Source organism: Anthonomus grandis, chromosome 2 (assembly GCF_022605725.1).
Source record: "Anthonomus grandis grandis chromosome 2, icAntGran1.3, whole genome shotgun sequence".
Classification (NCBI taxonomy): Eukaryota; Metazoa; Arthropoda; class Insecta; order Coleoptera; family Curculionidae; genus Anthonomus; species Anthonomus grandis.
Window position 1 is genome coordinate 38,415,975 of NC_065547.1, and position 21,872 is coordinate 38,437,846.

The window sequence follows — 21,872 nt, forward strand, 5'->3', positions numbered from 1 at the left end:
TCTATTATAATCTTTGATGTGCCGCGAATAGTCCGTGTGCCGGTGTTGCTTGTATTGTCACATGACATGCATGTTTAAATCGCAAAATTTTATATGGAAAGAGTCATAAAGTTATATTCTAAGCGATATTTAATCATTCCATTAAATAAATAAATATTTTAAGCATTTTTTTAAGAATTTATACATTTGATTCGTAAAATTTGACTACATGCGCCCACGTACTATTTTGTTAGACGTCTGACCTCAATCACAGCCACTCAAGCGTGAAAAGTTGCACAGGTCCGGCCTTAAAATTTATTTGTATTTAAAACTTTATTATTCGGGATTTTTGGGTTTAGTTTTATTAAGTTAGAAATTCAACATAGTTGATAGCAAGATTATATTTAATTTAACTATAAGATTTAAGTAGGTAAAATCAGTTTAACCAAAAATTTTAATTTAATAAGTTTAGTTTTTATCGCCATCAGTGGGATGTTTATAACAAGTGATGAGAGAATAGGTGGTACGAATTACTTAGGCCCATTTATTCTGTGGATTAAGGCATTAAAGATTTACTTTTTTTTTTGAAGACAAAAGTGTAAAATGTTTTGGTTTATTTTCAAATTTTATAATTGCCTTTTTTTGGGTATTGAGATTTATTTTTATTTGGTGGTTATTATTAACGAGGATTTTGGATGCCACCTTTAATGTCCTTTATTATTGTTTTTTTTTATTAATACATATTATGATATATTATTTTAAAAATATACTCATGAAAACCCCCATCTCTATATTTAGTACCAACATCTTTGGATAAAAAGTAATTTTGTAGTCAGAAAAGTGGAAGTCTATTTTTTAAATAAACTTGAAAAAAAAAACACACTTTGCATCCTGAATGTAATATTTATTAATTTGTTTGCCTCATATTTAGTTATTGTGCATAATAGGAGAAATTAGATGAAAATTAACAAAAATAAATGCTTATACTAAAAACTAAAAATCTTATACAAAATCTTAAAATTACTTATTTGAATCGGGCCCAAAGAGTTAATACAATTTTTCTAAACTCTGTTTTTCCTTTTTTTCTTTAGAAGTTTCTTCCATTAAGGAAGGAACCAGTTGCCGCTGAAGCATTTGGATACTAAAACAGATTTAAAAAGTGTACACGAGTAGCAGAAATAATTTTTAAATTTACTTAATAATAAATTTACAATTTTTTTAAAATAATTACAACTCAGATGTAAAATTGCCTTTTTTCTTCCAGTGAATTTTAAAAGAAGTAGTCTTGCCTCTCTGGGACAGAACAAGTGTGGCAGTAACTGTAAAAAAAATTAAACTGGTTTTATAGTGTCTCTATAAGACAAATCATGGACAAAAAAGTGTAAAAAAATTTTAAACTTGTTTAATTAATAAAAAAAGGGTTTTCTTACTATGGCAAAAAAGGGACTTTTTCCCAGAGAATGCAGAAACAAGCAGTCTTTATTATATCGCTGAAGGACAAACAGAGGCAGTAAACTATAAAAAAATATGTAAACTGGTTTAATTTAATAAAAAAAAGTTTTCTTACCATATGCAACAATAACTAATTTAGCCACAGATCTTCAATTTCTGCATCAGATTCATCATTATCCCAATTTATAATGAAACTTTTACTTTTAATACTTTTTAGCTATGTTATCTACTACATACTGCTTTTCCGATGATTTGGTATTTACAACTTCCAATAATTGTTTCTTTGTATAAGATTCATGAAAATAGAGATAATGTTTTAATAAAAATGTCTCAATTTCCAGTTTATGTGAAGATGTGTTTAGGATTTTTTCAGAAAGCCTTGAATGGTATGATGCATTATCCATAACAATGACACTGTTTTCCTTTAAATGTGGAATTATCGTTTTCTCAAACCAAGTTTCAAATATATCTGCATGCATGTTTCTATGATAGTCCACATTGCACTCTTCTATTTTTTGCCACACAATTTCAGTCCATCTTTCACCCAACCTTCTTTTGAACCACAATGAATAATGATCATCCGAGATCCCCTGTTTGGTGGAACTTTTAGGACACATTTATTAGAACTATCAGTCCAACCCTTTTTTGCCATGTCATGTGTATCATACCAGGTTTCATCTAAATAATATATGGATCTTTCTTCCTCCCGAAATTTTTTAATATTTTCTAAATATTCTATACGCCACCTGATAATTAGAGTACTTTCCATTACAGCAGCCCTTTTGTTAACCATCTTAAACTTAAATCCAAGTTTTATTAGGTATCTCCGCAAGGTTGAGACTGCGAAATGTTTGTCCCTTGCCGATAAGGTGTCCTTAACCATCTCTATAGTTGGAACCTCGTTGTTTTTGTATTTAGAATACGCAACTTCCCTTAGCAATTTGGCAATATCCATGTCAAGTCCCTTTGTCCTGCATCTTTCCTTTTTTTTCTGTCTTCAATCCCTTTTTTTACAAAATAGCATATTGTACTATATGGAACCCCTGTTAAAAACGCTGTTTTTTTGCAAAGTTCTACAATCATTTGTGATCGGAGGATCATTCCTTAGATTGTTATACACATTTAAATAAATTTGTTTGGCGTCTGTACTTAAACAATTACGTTTTAAAACCCCTTGATTTTCCCCTGTAGCTTCTACTTCCCTGGCTTCTTCCTCTGCTTCCTCAACACTAGAAAATGAACCATCAGAACTGTATGAGTCTAAATCACTGTCCAGATCACTCTTATTATTTTCACCACAAATATTATTGTCTTTTTTGTGCACCCACGGTCTCCATAAGCCGGCACAAACACTGTCCTCTTCATTTGCCAATTTTTCCTGCCTATTTTCCCAGGGTCGAAACATTTTAAGTTCTTTAAGTATAATACCAAAACAAATCCACATACAAAAATAAAAAAAAAAAACACTTCCTACTATAATATAAATTAAACCAAGTATTATAACTTTATTGAAGGTTTAAAAATAATAATAGATGTTAGATTTTTAATTAAAAAGTTCCATTTTTCATCATCTGATAATCAATTACAAAATAACATAATTAATTTTAGAAAATATTATAAATATTAAATATAAATAATACATAATTAAATTATAAAAAATTATAATCTTCGTCATCTGATGAAAAGCTGTCAGAAAGAGTCAACCGCATGATGGATCAGGCTGTGCGAATGCCGCATTTTCTCCTCCTCTTTAATGACACGCCCGATCGCTTTTCGCCAGTTTTCTGGAGTCACTTGCTTAAGGACTTAGTCAAATAGTGTAAGTTAAGGTAAGGTTGTAAAACTGGTATTGCGCAACAAATACTTTTACTTGCGCCCAAATTAATTCAACAGGATTTAATTCGCAATGATATGACGATAAACGCAGCCCAGTAATTTCATCAGATTTTCCTATTTCAGTTATTCGGAAACATCATGTACAACTTTATCTACTGCAAAACTAGGGTAGTTGTGTTTTAAACCATCAGGCATTATTACTTTACCTATTTTAAATACAATATAGTCCATAATATGGGTATATAAAAAGATCTATCTATTGAGTACCCTACCTGTATCTACTTAAAAGAAACCAAATTAATTTATTTTTACAATTAACTGAAAAACTTTTTTAAGTAAATTCGAAATTGATCATTTACTATAATTGTAGAAGTTTATATGGTCCAATTAATTTCATAGATGTTGTCAAATTCCGGGTGTGTTATTTTAAATTCAATTATTTTATGGTCATTTATTCATTGTAGCCTACAGATCCAATCTCTGTTCGATTAATCATTAAAAGTTTAGTTTTTGTCAATAGACCTCTTAAATCTTATTGTACCTTGTTTTTTTCTTAAATGTTTAGAAACTTTTACCTTTCTATCGGCAACCATACAACTAATTTTGCATCAGAAAAGTTTTCGTCAGAAGACTGGGGAAAGCTTAAAAATGAAAATATGTTTGAGGGATTTTGCCTTGTAATTTTTCGGGAAGAATAATTTTTTTGATTTTGCGCCTTTAGAATATTTTTGCCTTTAAAACAAGTTCTAATAGAAGAATTGGTTGAACACCTTTGCTCCCAAAAGAAGTTTTAGGATAAATTTTAGTTTTGAAATTTATTACAACGAAAATTTCTAAATTTTTTTTTATGCAGGTTGTTCGAAAAATAGACGGAGATATTTCAATGGGTGATTCCTTGTAAAAAAATATAAGAAAAAGTTTCTATAAACATGGGTCCGGAAATGCACGATTTTCAAGATCTAGGGTGATACATTTTTTAAATAATATTAATTTTTTATTAATATTAAAAAAATATTTACTCGATTCTTTTGAAATTTGGCAGTATTACTTGTTGTATTAAGAGGATAATTTAGCCCTAATTAGATTAAAATTACAATTAAGGTCCAGTGGCGTCCCAGGGGACATCTTAGCAAATATTATTGGCAAAAAAATATACGCCACTGTCTTTTTTTCAACTTTAATATTTGTTGAAGTTGTTGCAATAAAAAGCTCCTAGAAATGTTTTTGATTTTTTGTTTTCCAAAGCACCTGTGATTTTTTTACCAAAAATTAATAAACCAATTTTGTCCAGTGGCATGCAATAAAACGGTATTTATTTTTTATTAACTTGAAAACTGCATTTCCGGACCCATGTTTATAGAAACTTTTTCTCATATTTTTTTACAAGGCATCACCCATTGAAATATCTTCGTCTATTTTTCGAACATCCTGTATATCAAGAAAACGAACTTTTTAGAATGTACTTGGGAAATATCATCAATATTTAGCTCTACTTAAGATTTTTATTAGTAGGGCCAGATTCAAAGTTTTATTCTTGAAAATAGGCAGTTTTTACACAAGTTAAATATTGTAAAATTGTGGTAATATTTAGTTAGTATTTACGCGCTTTTATTCCTAAATTGCAAATGGTATATCACTAATAACATTTCTTATGTTTCAATTATTGTAAACATAATAATTATAATATCATTTATATATCTGACCAGAGTATTATATTAAGTTATTATAGACTTGCTCTCTTCTGCAGATGACAAACCCTAGATTTTTATATGCTTTATTAAGAATAATCTCATAGTGCTTGGGAAATTTCAGATGAGACTATAAGCAAAAACTAATGTCGTTGCATTCACTTTTTCTTCTTGATTGTAAATTTTTTAGAAAAAAATGTATAACCTAGTTTTTACGCATGAAAGTATGGTGAAGATTCAAAGACATCTTGTTAAAATTAAACCACTGGGATACTAAATTTAAATTAATTTGTAGCTCAAGACAGTCATTAGACAGGGTTCCCACCAACCTGGAGAAACCTGGAATGTCCTGGAATTATAAAAAGCGTCCTGGAGGTCCTGGATTGTCCTGGATTTTCCAAGTAGAACCTGGACTATTTTAAACTTAAACTATTTTTATACACAATTTTTTGGATCCCTATTAATATTAAGTATTAAAAAAAAAACTTCAAAAATTGGTGGGCACCTAAGCTCGTACGATATACCAAATCTACTAAAAGAGACTAAAACTTTTTCAAACCAAATTCAATTACGTTTTAAATAGACTACAAGACAATTTTCACTAAAATTTATTTATGTTCTCTTCTTGTACAACCACTAGCTCAAAAACTAATGTTTTATTCAACTCCATACCCAATTACCATTTATTAATTACCACGCAATATATTTTAATTTATACTCTAATTTTTAAAATTTACCCCCACCCATTTGTTTTGGCTTCTATCCGGTGGAATTTAATAATTGTTATAAAAGACCTTCCTGGAGCCAAAACCCAACAAGGTACCTAATTTAATCAAAATCGGCCGAGCAGTTTTTGAGTTACAAAGACAGACAGACAACAGGTGGAAAGACGGACCATGGGACGGGCGAAAAAAAAATTTTCAAAATCATCTTAAAACACAAAATAATATCAAAAAATTCAAATAATTTTATTTGTTTCTATTTTTGACATGATCCGTGGCTTACACTACTATACAAATCGTGCGTGAGCTAAAAAATTCAATAAAACAATATAAACGGTGATCCAAAAACAGATTTCCCTAAAAATAAAATATTTGCCTTGTTTTGGTCTTCTTGAAAGAATCAAAATACCTCTCAAAAGTCCTGTGTTTTGTTCCCTCATTAGTCGCGTGTAAACTGTTTCGTGCGTAGCAGAAAGAAGAAGCAGAAATTATATCATAACCTAGTTTTCGGCTTCGGTGTTTCGGTAATTCCCCGACTATTTATTGTTTTCAAGTCGAGTATAGGTTTCGCGTCTTTGCTAAAGTAAACAAGTGATCAAATAAGTGATTAAAATGGGTCCTAGGAAAACATATTTTTTGGATGAGTGGCTGGAAGACCCACAATTAATAATTCCCCGACCCGAATATCAATATTTCTTCTGTACCTTGTGATAAAAGTTCTTTTCGATGTTTGCTGTGCAAAAAAAACTTTAATCTTAGTAATATGGGAAGGCAGGCAGTAGTGAGCCACATAACAAAGTCAAAGACGCACACCTCCAAACTAAAAGGTATGGAAAGTATTAATAAAAATGTGTTAACTACATTTTTAAATAAACCCAAAGATACACCTAAAGACGCTGAAGCTGTGCCCAAGGCCAGTACCTCTGGCACTGAAAAAAAAACAGACAAAGTGACAATTACTACTTTTTACAAAGATGATGTTTCTGTGTTAAGAGCTGAAATATTATGGGTGTTACATTTAATAGACATTCATGGCTCTATTAATAGTGTAAATAAGAGTGTCCCATTATTCCAGTCAATGTTTCCTGATTCGGAAATAGCAAAATTAATGCAGCTGGGATCCACAAAAGCTGCATATTAATAGAATTTTGTATTGGCAGAATATTTCAAAGATGATTTTTTGCAATTTCTAAAAGATTTAGACTACTACACTATTTCCTTTGATGAATCATTATACAAAATATCTCAAAGGGGCCAAATGGACATCGCTATACGGTTTTTAAATAAAAATACTGAGCAGTGCGAAACAAGGTACTTGACTTCGGTTTTTTTGGATGGCCGTCCAACTGCAGAAAATTTATTAAAACACCTTTTACGAGGTTTGAAATCTTGGAATTTGGATGCTAGCAAAATGACGCAAGTTTCAGTGGATGGTAAACATAAAACTATACAGACTGCTTAAAGATTTCCTGGGAGAATCTAGCAAATTGAACGATATTGGAACCTGTGGATTACATGTGGTTCATGGTTCTTTACAATCAGTGCACAAAGCAAATGGCTGGTCAGTTAACAGTTTCTTGATTGGATTGTATTATCATTTTAAAGATTCGCCAGCACGTCGCAGTGATTATTTAGGTGAGATTTTGTAATAAGTTTTGGTATATAAAAATTTAAATTGTTTCAAAAAAAATTTTAGAATTTTTTTCCTATCAACTTGTTTTTTATTTTTGTATATAAAATAGCAGAATTCTAAAGTTAATAAATAATTTTAAGTACAACAATTTAATTTACAATTTAAGTTACAGCGAGTGTCCTATTATGGAAAGATATTTTCAGAAATTCTTAAATTTTTCTAAATATAATTTGATATAGGTATGTGGGTATATATATTTTATTTTTTTAATATATGCACTTATCTTTTTTAGGGTTAACCGACTCAAATGGAATATTTCCGTTCAAGTTTTGTCAGACACGTTGGGTAGAAGGTTACAAGGCAGCCAGAAGAGCATTAGATATTTTTGAGAAAGTTAAAAATTATGTAGAACATCCTAGTGTACGATTGCCGCAGGCGACTTCAATAAAAAATGTTAAGCAGGGTTTAAAAGATCCTCTCATGCAAACTAAAATAGCGTTTTTTGCATAGCGTCATTGCTTGAACCGTTTTTGACAAAATACAAAACTAATGATCCTGTTATGCCATTTCTTTACGGAGACCTTAGCTTGCTGTTGGTAAATTTGTTTAAAAAAATTATTAAAAAAGATCATATTCCTACTAATAATCTTAAAAAATTAATTTCGATTGATTTTTCGAATAAATCGATATTTCTTCCACTCGAGAAGCTTGATTTAGGGTTTGAGACAACAATTTTTTTTTTAAAAAGCTGCAGCAAGTGGTAAAGACAAAACATTATTCCTCAGTGACTGTCAAAAATTTTTGTCTGCCACTTTCTCAAAGATAGCGCAGAAGGGTGCTCTTAAATATGAAATGTTAAGGGCTATTTCAAGTTTATGCAAAAACTTATTGAATATAACTATTTATGAACTCAAAAAAATTAAATTTTTTGGTGAATCGTTTATAAAAAATGGCAAATAAAAGGGTTTCAAGGTTACTACCTACTGCTGTATCCCAGACGCTGTTAAAGAAATTTTTTAGATAAACTTTTACCAACTTGATTTGTTTGGTCTCACTGTACGGTGTGATAACGGGAGGTTTAATTATATTTTAATAAAACAACTTGTTTCTCTCATGTCTAAAATAAGTCTATATTTTAATTTAATAATTTAGTACAATCAAAAATTGCTTAGCTAAACTATTACACAATAAACATATTTCTACATTATTTGACATACTTCTGCATATGAACTGGCATGAACCCTGAGTAAGCTATTGACTAATTTATGTAATTATAGTAACATAAAATATTACGTATGTAGGTACCTACTATATGCTAAAATATACAATGATCTGATACACTTAATTCTAAATAGTATTATATAACTTAAAGCCTTTATTATTATACTACAGCGGTATGATGTTATTAACTTACATGCATTCGTCACCGGTAAGACATGCTCAACTTTATCGAAAGCTTTTGTACAATCTTTTTTTTTTATCCAGTTTTTAATATTTGCGCATGTGAGATAGTAGTTTCTATATTCACTTTTTATTTATTTAACTATGTACTATGTAATAACCAATTAAATAAATAACATGCATTAGCCATATCAATATAGATGTTACTTATTTGTTTTTCTTGATAGGTGATAACAATGACGGTACCTAGAAAATCCGAACTCTTCCAAGAGGATTTATATCCAGATACTCTTGGTGACACGCCTGCTCTCACGGCCGAAGAATGGCATGAGGGAAAAGATGCCGAGCCGATCTTAATTTCGCTTAAAGACGGATACAAACCGCCCGAATCTAAGTCGGTCTCAGTCACACGAAAGACGAATATGCTCAATAAAATACCTCCGAAAAGTGGCGGTAAAGCGAACGATAGTAGTGGAGGAGATCCAGGAGCGATGGTAAGTAAATAAATAAAAATAATTATTTCTCGATTATGTTTAAGAAACTATCAAACAAATTGTAAAGTGTATGGAAAAGTTCCGATTCCCTTAATGATTTGCGTCCGCGTTCTTTTATATAAAAAAAAAGTTGTCGCGATACTCTGTAAGTTGGAAAGCACAAAAAATAAAGGTAGTACTCGCCGTTTCTGCTTATTGGCTTCTTCAAGGTGAGGTAATCAGAAAACCAAAAGAAAAAAGTTAAAAAGGAGGAAACTTTTAATGACATTTTGCCATAAGAACTCTTTAATATTTCTATACATCCCTTATTTTACGCTACATGAATAAATATATAAATAAAGCTTTTTATTCCATAAGAACAGTACAGCAAAAGGCTTGGAAAGCGTCAGAAGAGAAGAGGAAAAAAAGAAAGAAACATATTTATCAGCGTTATATACAGGGTGACAATTTGAAAACGAGCAGATTTTTACGAAAATTAGGCGAAACACGTCAATTTACATGTCAAGGGGGGACAATTTTTGAATCATTTCTTTTCATTTATCAACAGCAACACGACTAGCTTTCGACCCCCAAAGCACCTACCCCTAAAATTTTCAATGGCAGCTCCTATTTCTTTTACCATTTTTGCTTTACCATCTTATAAAATTCTAGATAAACTTTAAGATTTTTTTATTACGTTTTTACATTAATTTTTTTTTCAAAATCGTAACTTAACTTCTCAAATTAGTGAAATGTAATGTAATATCTAATTTTAAAACGGATTGCATTCATCGTCTCATAGCACTTCTTTTAAAAAAGTTTGTACCAATACTATACATTCCAAATTCTTTTATTTATTTACATTTCGTCTTCGATATCGGCACTACAAAACATAAATCAATTTAATTTTTTTGCGTTTTCGACAAAACAAGATTCCCGTTTTGCCTATGCCTGCTATTAAATGAAAATAAGGTACTTGTTCTTTATTTTCCGACTACTAGTATTCATTATTTATTTCATGTTCTTCTAGTCAGTGAAAAAATCTGTGAAAGTTATTTACATAAATAATTTCAATAGTTTTTTAATTATTAGTGTCGTTTCTTAAAATAGTTTACACTATTGCTGAATGCGTAGAAATGATTTTCATTTAGGGAGCTCAAAATTGTTGCTTTGCAAGAACAGCGTCCATATTCAATGAAAGACATCGTGAAAGAAATTTTGGACACAAGAACATCGTGAGTTAGTAGCTAAATTAAAAAAAAAAACAGGATCTGTTAGCAATAAGAAAAAGAATGTGCCAAGAATGTTCAATGAGGCCGCTCAGATTGAGGTTCTTGGTGAAGTTGCTATGACTCCCACTAGGTCCCTTCGTAAAGTTGCAGATTAAACTGGACTGTCGCCTGAGTCAGTCAGGAAACTATTGAAGCTTCACAAATTTCTTCTATACAAACTCCTAATTACTCAAGGATTAGGGGCTTACCCAGACCGACGTATTGAGTTTTGCGCAATTATGACGAATCATATTATTACTCTGCATACCTTAATAAAGCGTATCTGTTTCAGTGACGAATGCACTTTTTACTTAAATGGCATAGTCAACAAACAAACCTGTCGTTAAGGTAAAATCAAAATCCTGTAGTCTCCCTCCATTCCTTTTCATTTTACCTGGATCTACGTACGCAATACCCTAAAAAATTAAATGTTTGGGCGGGTATATTAGGCAATAACATCATCGGTCCCCTCTTCATCAATGGAACTCTAAATAGTGAAATTTATGCAGAAATGTTAGACCCCTCTATAGAACCTCTTAAGTTCATGAAGTGGAAAATCAAGGGAACGCCAATGGAAATCTTGCTCTAGATGAACATTTGCTGTACTTCCACCAGGACGGAGCGCCTCCGCATTATATACGCCCAGCAGTGGATTGGTAGCGAGGGAGGGGACTCATAGAATGGCCACATAGGTCACCAGATCTGACACCGCTGGATTTTTCTTATGGGGTCACTTGAAATCCATATTTAAAACTCAACCAGATTCAAGTCAACAATTACAACAAAGAATTGTACAGGAGTGTAGACGTATTTCACCTTAAACTTTTCAAAACGTCCGAGAACAGTGTGAATACCTGCTGTACTTGTGCTTGGAGAAAATGAAACCCATTTTGAACAATTCATAAAATAGTAAAGGTAAGGTTTCCCGTATTTCATATAATTATCAAAATTTTTCAAGGAGTTGCATTGTTTAAATGTACATAAAATACATTTCACTCATTTGTGAGGTTAATTCAGGATTTTCAAACAAAAATTAAATGCAGTTTATGTAGAGTTTAACACAAAAATGGTAAAAGAAATAGGGTTTGCCATTTAAAATTTTAAGTGTAGGCGCACTGGGGGTTTGACTTGTTTCGCTTAATTTTCATACCATCATTGGTAGAGGCAATATTATATGCTGTTCGTTTCCAAAATTGTCATTCGGTATATGGCTTTTCAATTAAAAACTTTTAGAGTAGATAATAGACTTAAGAAAAAAAAAATTAAATGTTTCAAATGTAAATATTAAAGACAAGTGAACAATGTCTCCCTCACGGCCGCAAAACTCTTCAAATTTTTCCTAACATAAATCAATATTTCTAGTACTTAAGAGGACGGGAAGGATGAGATATTTCTTACGTTTTTTAGCATTTGAAACGCTTTAGGCATATTAGAATTATATGCTCCTCAAAAAATAAGTCCATATTTTATACGCCATACAAAGTGACAAAAGCAATACGTCAAAACACTATTTACACAAAAAAAAAACTGTAGCAAGTTTAAAACACATGTTATCTATGTTCACTATCATTGTGACAGTTCTACTTTAAAGAATAATCCTTAGAACATTAAAAGGCTTTCAATATTCTAAGGGCGTAAATAAATACTCACAAATAACTTCTGGGTACTTACTTTACCAAAGAGCAGTTTTCTAACTGTCTTTCTTCTTTTTGTTTATCTGTGCGGTTTTTTTTATTAAACAATAATTTGAATTATTGTGTTCACCTAAAGGTGATCATAATTCTGGGATAGTTAGGTCATTTTATTATCTTCTAATTTTTTTTTCAGTTTATAGTCAAGGGTTAATTTGTTTCAAAAAGAAAATTACACCGTCCATTTCCTTTTTAAAAGAGCTTGCCAACTAGGTGCCACAAATAGCATCTGCTCATATAAAAAAAATTAAGTAGGGTTTAAAAAAAAATTACTACATTTTTAAAGGCCGTAAAAAATCTTAGTTATTTTTGGGTTTATGTGAAATATTTATTTGAAATCGCTAGCGAATATATTTCAATGAGATCCCCACCCTGTATTGTTCCTAATAATAAAATTCTCTATCTAGCGATCTCATTTTACACTAATAATGGCTACCAATATCAGCTTTTGTATTTTTCCAGGAAAAATCCCTAAAAGACTTCGCGGACGAGCTACGAAAGCTGAAAGTGATCATAGTAAAACACGAGAATCGGATCAGAGCGTTGGAAGCTGAAGTGGCGCTGACTCGGACGCAGGACGGCAAAACTGACGCAGAGGATGTGGACGGCGCAGGAGGAGACGGGTTAGGAGCGCGACCGCCTCCCGCCGCCCTCGCTTCAGACGAGGTGTGATGGGGCGCATGTGCGACGCCCGGAACTGTGACGGTCTGTGGTGCTGCTCAATATGTTCTACAAGGAGTAGAGGTAAATTTACTATTACAACTCAACCATATCCAAGTGGCCGATGAAATTTGAATGCGCAGTGGCAAAACCCTTTGACGAAGGGATATCCTCATTTAAAGAAGTCGTGTCGTACAGACCCGTTAGTTTACATTGCAGTTTTATAGCCAAATATTATTAGCGGAACCTAAGTCATAATGACTGGTGTTTTTTATGTATTTTTGAAACTTATTAATCTTAAAATGTCTTTAAAAAATAACTTATTAATTGGTCAAAGTCGAGAATAAATAATTAGCAATTTCTTAAACTTTATGGAAACCGAAGCACTGGCTGGAAAAGTCAATATTCCTTTTAAAAAGTTATTTTCTAATAAATGTTTCCTTAAATGTAAATAGTAATCCACGCTAATATAGTCAACATCATTTTCAACCCCTGAAATAGAATCAGTAAAACTCTTCTTGACGATGCAGATTTGAAAATTTTGCGGAAAACTATTAATGATCATATGACGGCAAATGCGGTTCCTACATTAAAAACAATGCACATAAAAATTGTCAAAGATACCGGCTATCAAGGATGTAAATATGCGTAAAGAAGTCCACAAAGTTGGTTTCTTTTGGAGAAAATTTCGAAACAATCGAAAAGTGCTAATGGAACATCAACTCAGATCAGATCGCTGATGATTGAATTTCTTATAAAAATACCTCTATAGTATAGAGAAGAAAAGCGCGGCATTCACCATCGTACAAAACTAGAGAAACTCTTTAAAATTCTTATATTGCAAAAATCTTTAGTATTTCGTTAGTCTCCGGTATTTTTTTTTTTATTCCTAATACTATTTCCTAAAAATGTTGTCGCTCTAAACAATGGCATTTTTTCCCATTGCTACATTCTCTACATGCTCTACATTCATTGTTTATTTTATAGTATGAATCCAAATATTTTAGTTTGGACATGAATAGAGAAACTCACATGAGAATTAACCAAATTTAGTATTTATTTCGCTTTCGAGCAAAATGCTTAGTTTGGATAAATCTGTTGTAAGCAAGACTAATTTCTAATTTTAAAACACCAAAACACGAGGCCACTTTTTTTAATGCTCTTTAATGCAGCATTAAAAATGGCCCGGAGAAAAAAAAATTGAAATTATCATAAAAAAATTGCCCAGTCTGATCCCCACAAATCGGCAAATAAAATTTTAAGTGAATTGCTTGGTGTTAATGTTAATTCTAAGACCATAGAAAGACGTCTAAGGGAAGCAGGATTATTTAGTAGAAGAGTCGCTAAAAAACTGCTAATCAGCAGGGAGATCCAGGAGATCCGACTCAACAACAATTTCTTTTTACTGATAAAAGTCATTGGTGCAATAATTTTGTGCAATACCTGGCCATTTCTCGGTTAACCAGTTCATCACAGCTTCCCTGCTAACATCTCCTGCTTCACCGGACACTTTGCCGACATTGATGTTGTGACGAACTTTAAAACGCTCGAGCCAACCCGTAGAGCACTTAAAATCTTCACCGTGTAATCCCTTAGATAAATCGTCCGCTTTTGCTTTTAAAAGTGGTCCACTTATAGGAATATTTTCGGTTCTTCTTACCTCAAACCATCGAATAAGAGCTTGATCCACATCTGGGTGTACGGGATTCCTAATTTTCTTAATTCTTTGCGATTTATTTTCACTTGCTTGATTTTTTCACGATTGCTCCAAATTGTAGAAACTCTTGTTTTTGCCATATTTTTCCTTCTCGCAATTTCCGATTTGTTAATGCCACTTTCAATACTTTTAATGAAGTCTATTTTTTCTTTCAAATTTATAGCTCTGCGCTTATCCGTCATTTTAGTCAACCAAAAAAACTACTAAAACTCGCACTCGTACAATAACACGCAATGTCCAATCTAAAACTACCGGTCATCTCATTTTGCATGTTCTATAAAAATTCTCATAGTCGAGAACTGGCAATCCCCGGCGGCCTCGGTGCCAACGCGCGACGACAGAGAAACTTCTCAGTATCGATTAATGGGTATCCCTGACAGAGGTGGAAAATTACTCTGCTTATAACGTACCTTTGTACGTTACAACCGGAAAATTACTGTCAATCGGGCAAAAATATTGAACGTTATGGCCGGAGTTAAAATTTTAGTTAGTACGTTATATCCAGTAAAATGACAAGACTATTTGGGCGGGTTCCGAATTATAAGTACGTAATAACCGGAAGTACGTTACATCCCATTTACGTTATAGACGGAGTACACTGTATTATTAGTTATCAAATATAAGAAAATTTATAATATTACACGTTTAAGCTGTTACAAAATATTACACATTAAAAAATATTGTTCCAGTTCAGTGGATTAAGAAAAATATATATTGTATGAAAAATTGGAAAATCGATTTGACATCATTGTCTGAGAGATGGTAAACTCAAACACCTCACCTATGGTTTACAGCTAGGCTTATTCTAGGCATTCAATGTTCTAAGCATGCAATCAATCTGATTTTTTTTCTAGCAAACCAATGTTTGCCATTATTTTTTTAAACTCAAATTAATATTCTTCTAATTCTAATATTCATGTATTTGAAAATTAGATGATTTACATTTAATTAATTTAACTAATATAGGTCTAGGTAAAAGTTTTGTCATACTTTTAAGCGTTCTTTCTTTAAGAAAAAACATATTTTTTAGGCCTGATGATGCTCCGACGGGAGCAAAACATGAGTAGCGTATGAAAAGTATATGAGACCGGGAGTTTGCGTTTTTACATGTTTTATTTGGTCGCTTGGAGAAAACGGATGATATGTTTCTATTATTTCAAATTTGCTATTAAATATTATCTTTTAAGAAAGACTTTATATGATATAGAGGAGTGTTTAAACTGTGAACTATGTGAGCCTGACTTTCACAATTGCCTTGCTGCCTGAATTAATGTTTAGTTTGACAAGGTTTAATTAGTAAACATATACAGGTTGGCGAATAGAAGACTACACATAGGCATTATAAATGGCAGCACCGCTTCTCGCTTACTTTCTGGTTAATCACCGGCGCGGCGGATTTCTATCGTCTGTTTTGCCATTTTTGGCATCAGCAGATCTCATTTTGCTGTGTGCATACTGCATTGTTAAGTCTTAAAGCGTTATTTTAATTTTTTTTTAAATATTTTTCATTATGGCTGTATATACCCCTTCCGAAAAAGTTCAATTGATTAAATAGTTTTATGGAGGAAAATAGACATGGGATCAGTCTATTTTCAACAATATGGCTGTGCTGCTCATAATGCGGTTAGAGTAAAAGAATTTTTAACAAATACTTTTCCTAAGCGCCTTATTAGGGGGACTGGAAATATTAAATGGGCTCTATATCTATAGGCAATATTAAAAGATCTCCCGATTTGTCACCAAATGACTTTTAGTTGTGGGGTTATCATCTTAAGGAAACTATTTATAAACACCGGAATAATAGACCAACGAATTTAAAGGAGTTTGTTGAATTGTTGAATCTGCCAATTCCATTTTACCTCAAATTCTTTTGGAAGTAAGATACAGATTTTACGATAGGCTAACCTTTGGTTTAGCTAAAGAAAAAGATCATTTTAAGCGTCTCATTTAAATAAATATTTTTTAGGTTTAATATTTATAGTTTCATTTTCTGGTTTTTTTATAAGGTTTACATTTTATTTTTATTAGACTTTATATACTATTTTAATAAGAACAGCGCTTTAATTTTCAATATGCAATGCACAGCATAAAAAAATGTCATTACGAATCTGTGCGGGTTTTTCACATGTAATTCATGCATTAGAAAAATATTATACCAATGCTGCGTAATATTTTTTAATTTTTTTTTGCTCAAGAGATACTGCCCCACTAACGTCAGACGCTTGCTAAAATAAAATTGAAAATAATCACAAGCCGGTACAGACAGTGAAAATTTTTGTAGCATTTAAACCCTTGAGCCAGCGAGCCGCCCGCGCGGGCCGCAGTCGGAGCGAGGGAGTTGTCCAGTCCGCTTTCGAATATTATGTTTTATTAAGCATTTTATTAATAATTATTGTATGTAGGTTTCGGTATAATACAGTATTCACAAATTATTATTTCATAAACAACGCAGAGTTAAAAAAGGACATTAGGTATCAAGTATATAATACAGAAAGGGTTAATAATACATTATTTACATGTCAACATAACAACCTATTTATTTTATTTAGAAAATACGTTGCATATGTAAATGAAAAGGGGATATACAGGGCATTCGAAAAAAATTTAAGTATAGGGGGATGATATTGGAAAGTGCTGAAGATTGATTTTAAGAGATCGAGTTGCGCATTTCATGTGCGAGAATAAAGCGTTTTGAATATATGTATGTTTAGTCGGTCTTGTTATGGATATACCTACAGGCCGAAAACAGGTAATGTTTATTTCATGATGAATATTTCATTCAATCTGATAGGTAGGTGCCTACTTTAACAAAAATAGGAGATAGTGACTCTAAAAATTAGTTTCAAAAAATTCTACGCATACTCGGTTGCACACGGTCGGGTCGTAGTCAACTTTTTTTCTTATGATCGACACATCGAATTTTTGGACAACATGTCCATTAATTTTACTAATCTTTTTACCATATTTAAATGCATTGGATATCAATAAAGTGTTATATAATAAAATGCATTTTGGAATGATTTTGTTAATATTAAAAAAAAAGATTGTAAGTGGAAATGTATTCAGTATTGTAAATGCACATGCCGTGTTGTCCTCTGTATAGGTATTTTTTATTCATGCAAATTTATTTACCTAAAATATGTCTTTTCTTCAACTTAAAACAAAATCTTGCTTTAACCTCTCATGTTTTCGACATTGCAAATCTATAATAACTATATCTATAATATTGCATAAAATAAAGAAGTTTTTCTATAACGCGCATTTTTTTGTTTTTTCACTGTAAAAATGTAGAGATAACTATTTGAAACATTTTTAGGACGGATTATTGTTGCACATTCAATTACGCAACTTTTTTCCGTTTTTTTTTGTCTCCCGCGGTTTTTAAGATTCCCTTGTTTACTTCGCACACCCTATTTAGCAAAAAAACTTTATACTGCTCTTAATAATATGTGCACTATTGCAGGATCCTGTAACAATCCTGTATAATCCCAGGCTTTTAGACAATAGTTTCCGGTCTCGGGACATAGACAGAAAATAACAGACCAGAATTTACATGTAATCTAGCTGTAAACACCCAGATAAAAAAAATATATCAAAAAAAGTATAGCTTTAAGTTATCTCGAAAAAACAAAGCTCTAATTTTTGTATTGCACATGCACTCCTGGGAAAAATTAATCTTAAAATAAAATCTACCTGTACCTTCCTTTCTATATGTTAATTTCGCCACTTATTCACGATTTACCATTCTATAACTCTGCTATAACAACTATTGAATACCATCGAAACTGAAACTGATGCACAAACCAAGCAATGTAAACAACCATAAAAATTTAGCGCCAATTCTTTTCGAAGAATCTCTCACAATCGGTTCGTCTCGGGTTTTGGCATTCGGCGCAGCGAACGCGAGCGGCTCGTGGCTCTATGCTACTAGGTTTACACTGTCTGTACCGGCTTGTAAAATAATCGAGCTCGAACCTCGAACACCAGCGTACTGTCGGGGCGGCGACATTGCAACATCTCGCCTGTTATATAATTATAAACGAACTTTATATGTGTAATGATCCATTTGCCAATCTGTATGTAAAGAACTGACCTTTTTATATATGTACAATTATGATTGAATAAATAAGTAAAGTAAATAAACAAAATAAGACTGAAAAAAGCCACATACGGAGAAACACTTTCAACAAGCTGCTCATATACAGATCGTGTTTTCGTTCGTTACTTATAGGAAACCGCATAGAGGCGAAATTTTGCAACGTCGCGCGTGTACGAGTGCCTGCGACGGAGCACCGCCCCGGCCGGCCCGAGGACGGGATTAGTAAACATCTGACTTTCGTGGGAGCTGCGTCGTTTGGCGACAAAATGTCCCAAAATATTACGCGAAAATCCAGACATTGTTTAAATATTTATTCTAATGCGGGTTTTACAGACATGGCAATGTGTAAAACCCGCATAGAATTGTCATCTTAAAATGTTTAATACACAGCATGTGTTTTGCATAATGAAAATTAAAGCGTTATTCTAATAATAAATAAAATATCAACTCTGATATCTGATAAAAATATAATAAAACTCTAATAAACAAACTTAACAACATATAATTTTTTAAATAAAAGGCTCAAATAAACGGCCTTCTTTCGCTAAACAAAAACTTAACCTATCGTAAAAGCTATTTCGCACCTCTAAAAGAGTTTCAGGTAAAATGGAATTGGCACCTTCGACAATTTTATTTCGCAACTCCACTAAATTTGTTGGCCTACTAAAGTCATGCTTTTAAATGGTCTGCTTAAGGTAACCCCACAGATAAAAGTCATTTGGAGACAAATCTGGAGATCTAGGAGGCCATTTAATATCGCCAGTCCCACTAATAAGGCGGTTAGGAAACGTATTTGTTAAAAATTCTTTTACCCTACCCGCGTTATGAGCAGGACAGCCATCTTGCTGACAATAAACCGATCCCAGATCTACATCAGGTAGGATTTGAATGGCAGGAAGAACTTAGTTTTGCAGCAACTCAAGGTACTTTTGGGCGTTTGAAGTGCCATCGATAAAAAATGGCCCTATAACATTGTCGCCCAAAATACCTGCCCAAACATTCAATTTCTGAGGATACTGGGTACGAAACTGAAAACTTCTGTGCTCGTTTTCCTGAGACCAATAACGAACAATGGAAGGATTATTTCTGTCATGTAATGGAAAAGAAGATTTGCCTTTTCTGTCATGGTTTCACAAAATTTCATTCTTCGCCACTGGTCTTCAGGAAATATTTCCTGAGTTTTTCAATACTTGAAACATTTGTACCCATATTTTTTCCAGATACGAGCAACAGTTTTATTGCTCATTCCCAGTTCCTCTGCAACACTTCTAGTGGACCGTGTCGAATCAAGTTCTAGGGTACTGCAAACCTTTTCTTCCTGCCGTTCTATATCCTGCACCACTTCAACAGGTGGTTCTTGTCGTAGACGTTTTGTGTGGCATTTTTTACAATCTTGAAGACAAAAAGATGTCTCAAAATTTGTAACCACATTTAAAACCGTTTTTGCACAAGGAATCGGTCTATTCTCAAATGTCACTGAAAACAAATCTCTACATGGTACTGCCGAATTGCCTCCATAAAACCATTTAATTAGTTGAACTCTTTCGGAAGGGGTATAAACAGTCATAGTGAAAAAAACACGAAAATAACGCTCAAAAATTATTAATGCAACGTGCAGTAACACAACAAAGTGAGGTCTGCTGACTCCCGGTTCAAAAAATAAAAACGAAAAATCCCGCCGCCTGCAAGCCGCAACCAAGCGGTGTTGTGATTATTTTGGGTAATACGTAGCTCACGATAACACGATCTGTATAATGAATAACTTATAACAATATATTGTATGTACTGATTTTTATTTGTCTATAAATCTTCAAATAAACCATTACTCACCTTTTGTTTTGTTTCAGGTGTTAACCCGCCAAAAAATCTATACCGGTTTGCGATTGCCTTGCTTTTTATACATAAACCATACCACGAGTACATCCCTATTTATTTTTTCATGAAACGCGATAGTTTACCAAAAAAATATCATATATTTTCTCTCTCTCTCTCTCTATCATCAACTCAAGTGCTCTTATTATTGTTAAGTCTGCTGTGCTGTTTTAGGTGTGTGAATTTTAGTTTGTTAGAAAGAAAAAAGGTGAAATCATGCACGTTTACATACAAAAAAGTTTGTAATTATTATCGAAATTCGAGTGCAATAAGGGATATAGATATAACATGACATGTGTTTTGATTTTACCTTTTTTTTAAATGTTTTATTTTTCTTAGGGGGGCATAAACAACTTGTTCAAGAACATATCAGTACAAATTATTTGCACCTTCTGTGTGATTCAGATAATGAACCGAATTGCTTATGTACCCCACTGTATTTCTTTAATTTACTTACGTGGAATTTTTGATAACACGTATGCTTTAAACTGTATTTGCTGTTAATAATATTCTATTTTTTTATTTGCATGTTGTTGATTTGCACAGGGAAATTTTATATGTGAAAATTGTTAATAAATATACAACATTTGTTAAATCAGCCAACTATTGGCCCACTATTTTTTTATATATTATGTATTATAATGAAAATATACCTCAGAAGGAAGTTATCAAAAGTTCCATTTTTCGTGTGCGAAAAACCTAACAACGAATAATTCAATATTGTATATAGATGTGTATAAAAAAAAATTATGTAACTTGCATTTTTGGAACTAATAATATTAATGTATTGTATTGTTAGTATTTTTACAAATATATTTATCAAAAACCGTTTAGTTTAACGTTTTCTTTAAATCTCCCTCGACAATATGCTTACTAAAAGACATATTTTGTAGTAAAATATGTGTAAAATGTAGTCAGACATCTAACAAAATAGTAAGGGCGTCTGTAGTAAAATTTTTCAAATAAAATGTATACATTTTTAAAAAAATGTTTAAAACATTTATTTATTTAATGGAATGATTAAATATCGCTTAGAATATTACTTTGGGACTCTTTCCACATAAAATTTTACGATTTAAACATGCATACCATGTAACAATACAAGCACACCACACCATATTGCACCGTGTGGTGCAATATGAAAAATGCTTACCTTTAAATTATATATATAACTATAAACTTATTTGAACCTATTAGGAACCCCATTCTATTATCGTTACCTACTTAATTATTGCAAACGTTGCTGTGTATGATTTGGTTGATTTGAACGTAATAAAAGTCAGTCGTATAGTAACAAGCAACTTGATTATTTCCAACCCCTTCGGAAATACGATAGTAATTTTACAACCGGCACACGGACTATTCGCGGCAAATCAAA

The 21,872-nt window shown here is 32.2% G+C and overlaps 1 protein-coding gene across 1 annotated transcript in view; it reads left to right on the forward strand.

The window, feature by feature from the left end:
• The window catches only part of LOC126746390 (coronin-6), a 37,492-nt gene extending 16,165 nt beyond the window's left edge, over window positions 1-21,327 (forward strand). The window contains exons 7-9 of the mRNA XM_050454628.1: window positions 8,939-9,205; window positions 12,609-12,890; window positions 20,470-21,327. Of these exons, the coding sequence (XP_050310585.1) occupies window positions 8,939-9,205; window positions 12,609-12,818 (477 nt within the window). The 3' untranslated portion in view covers window positions 12,819-12,890; window positions 20,470-21,327. The remainder of the gene's footprint in view (window positions 1-8,938; window positions 9,206-12,608; window positions 12,891-20,469) is intronic.
• The last annotated feature ends 545 nt before the right edge of the window (window positions 21,328-21,872 follow it).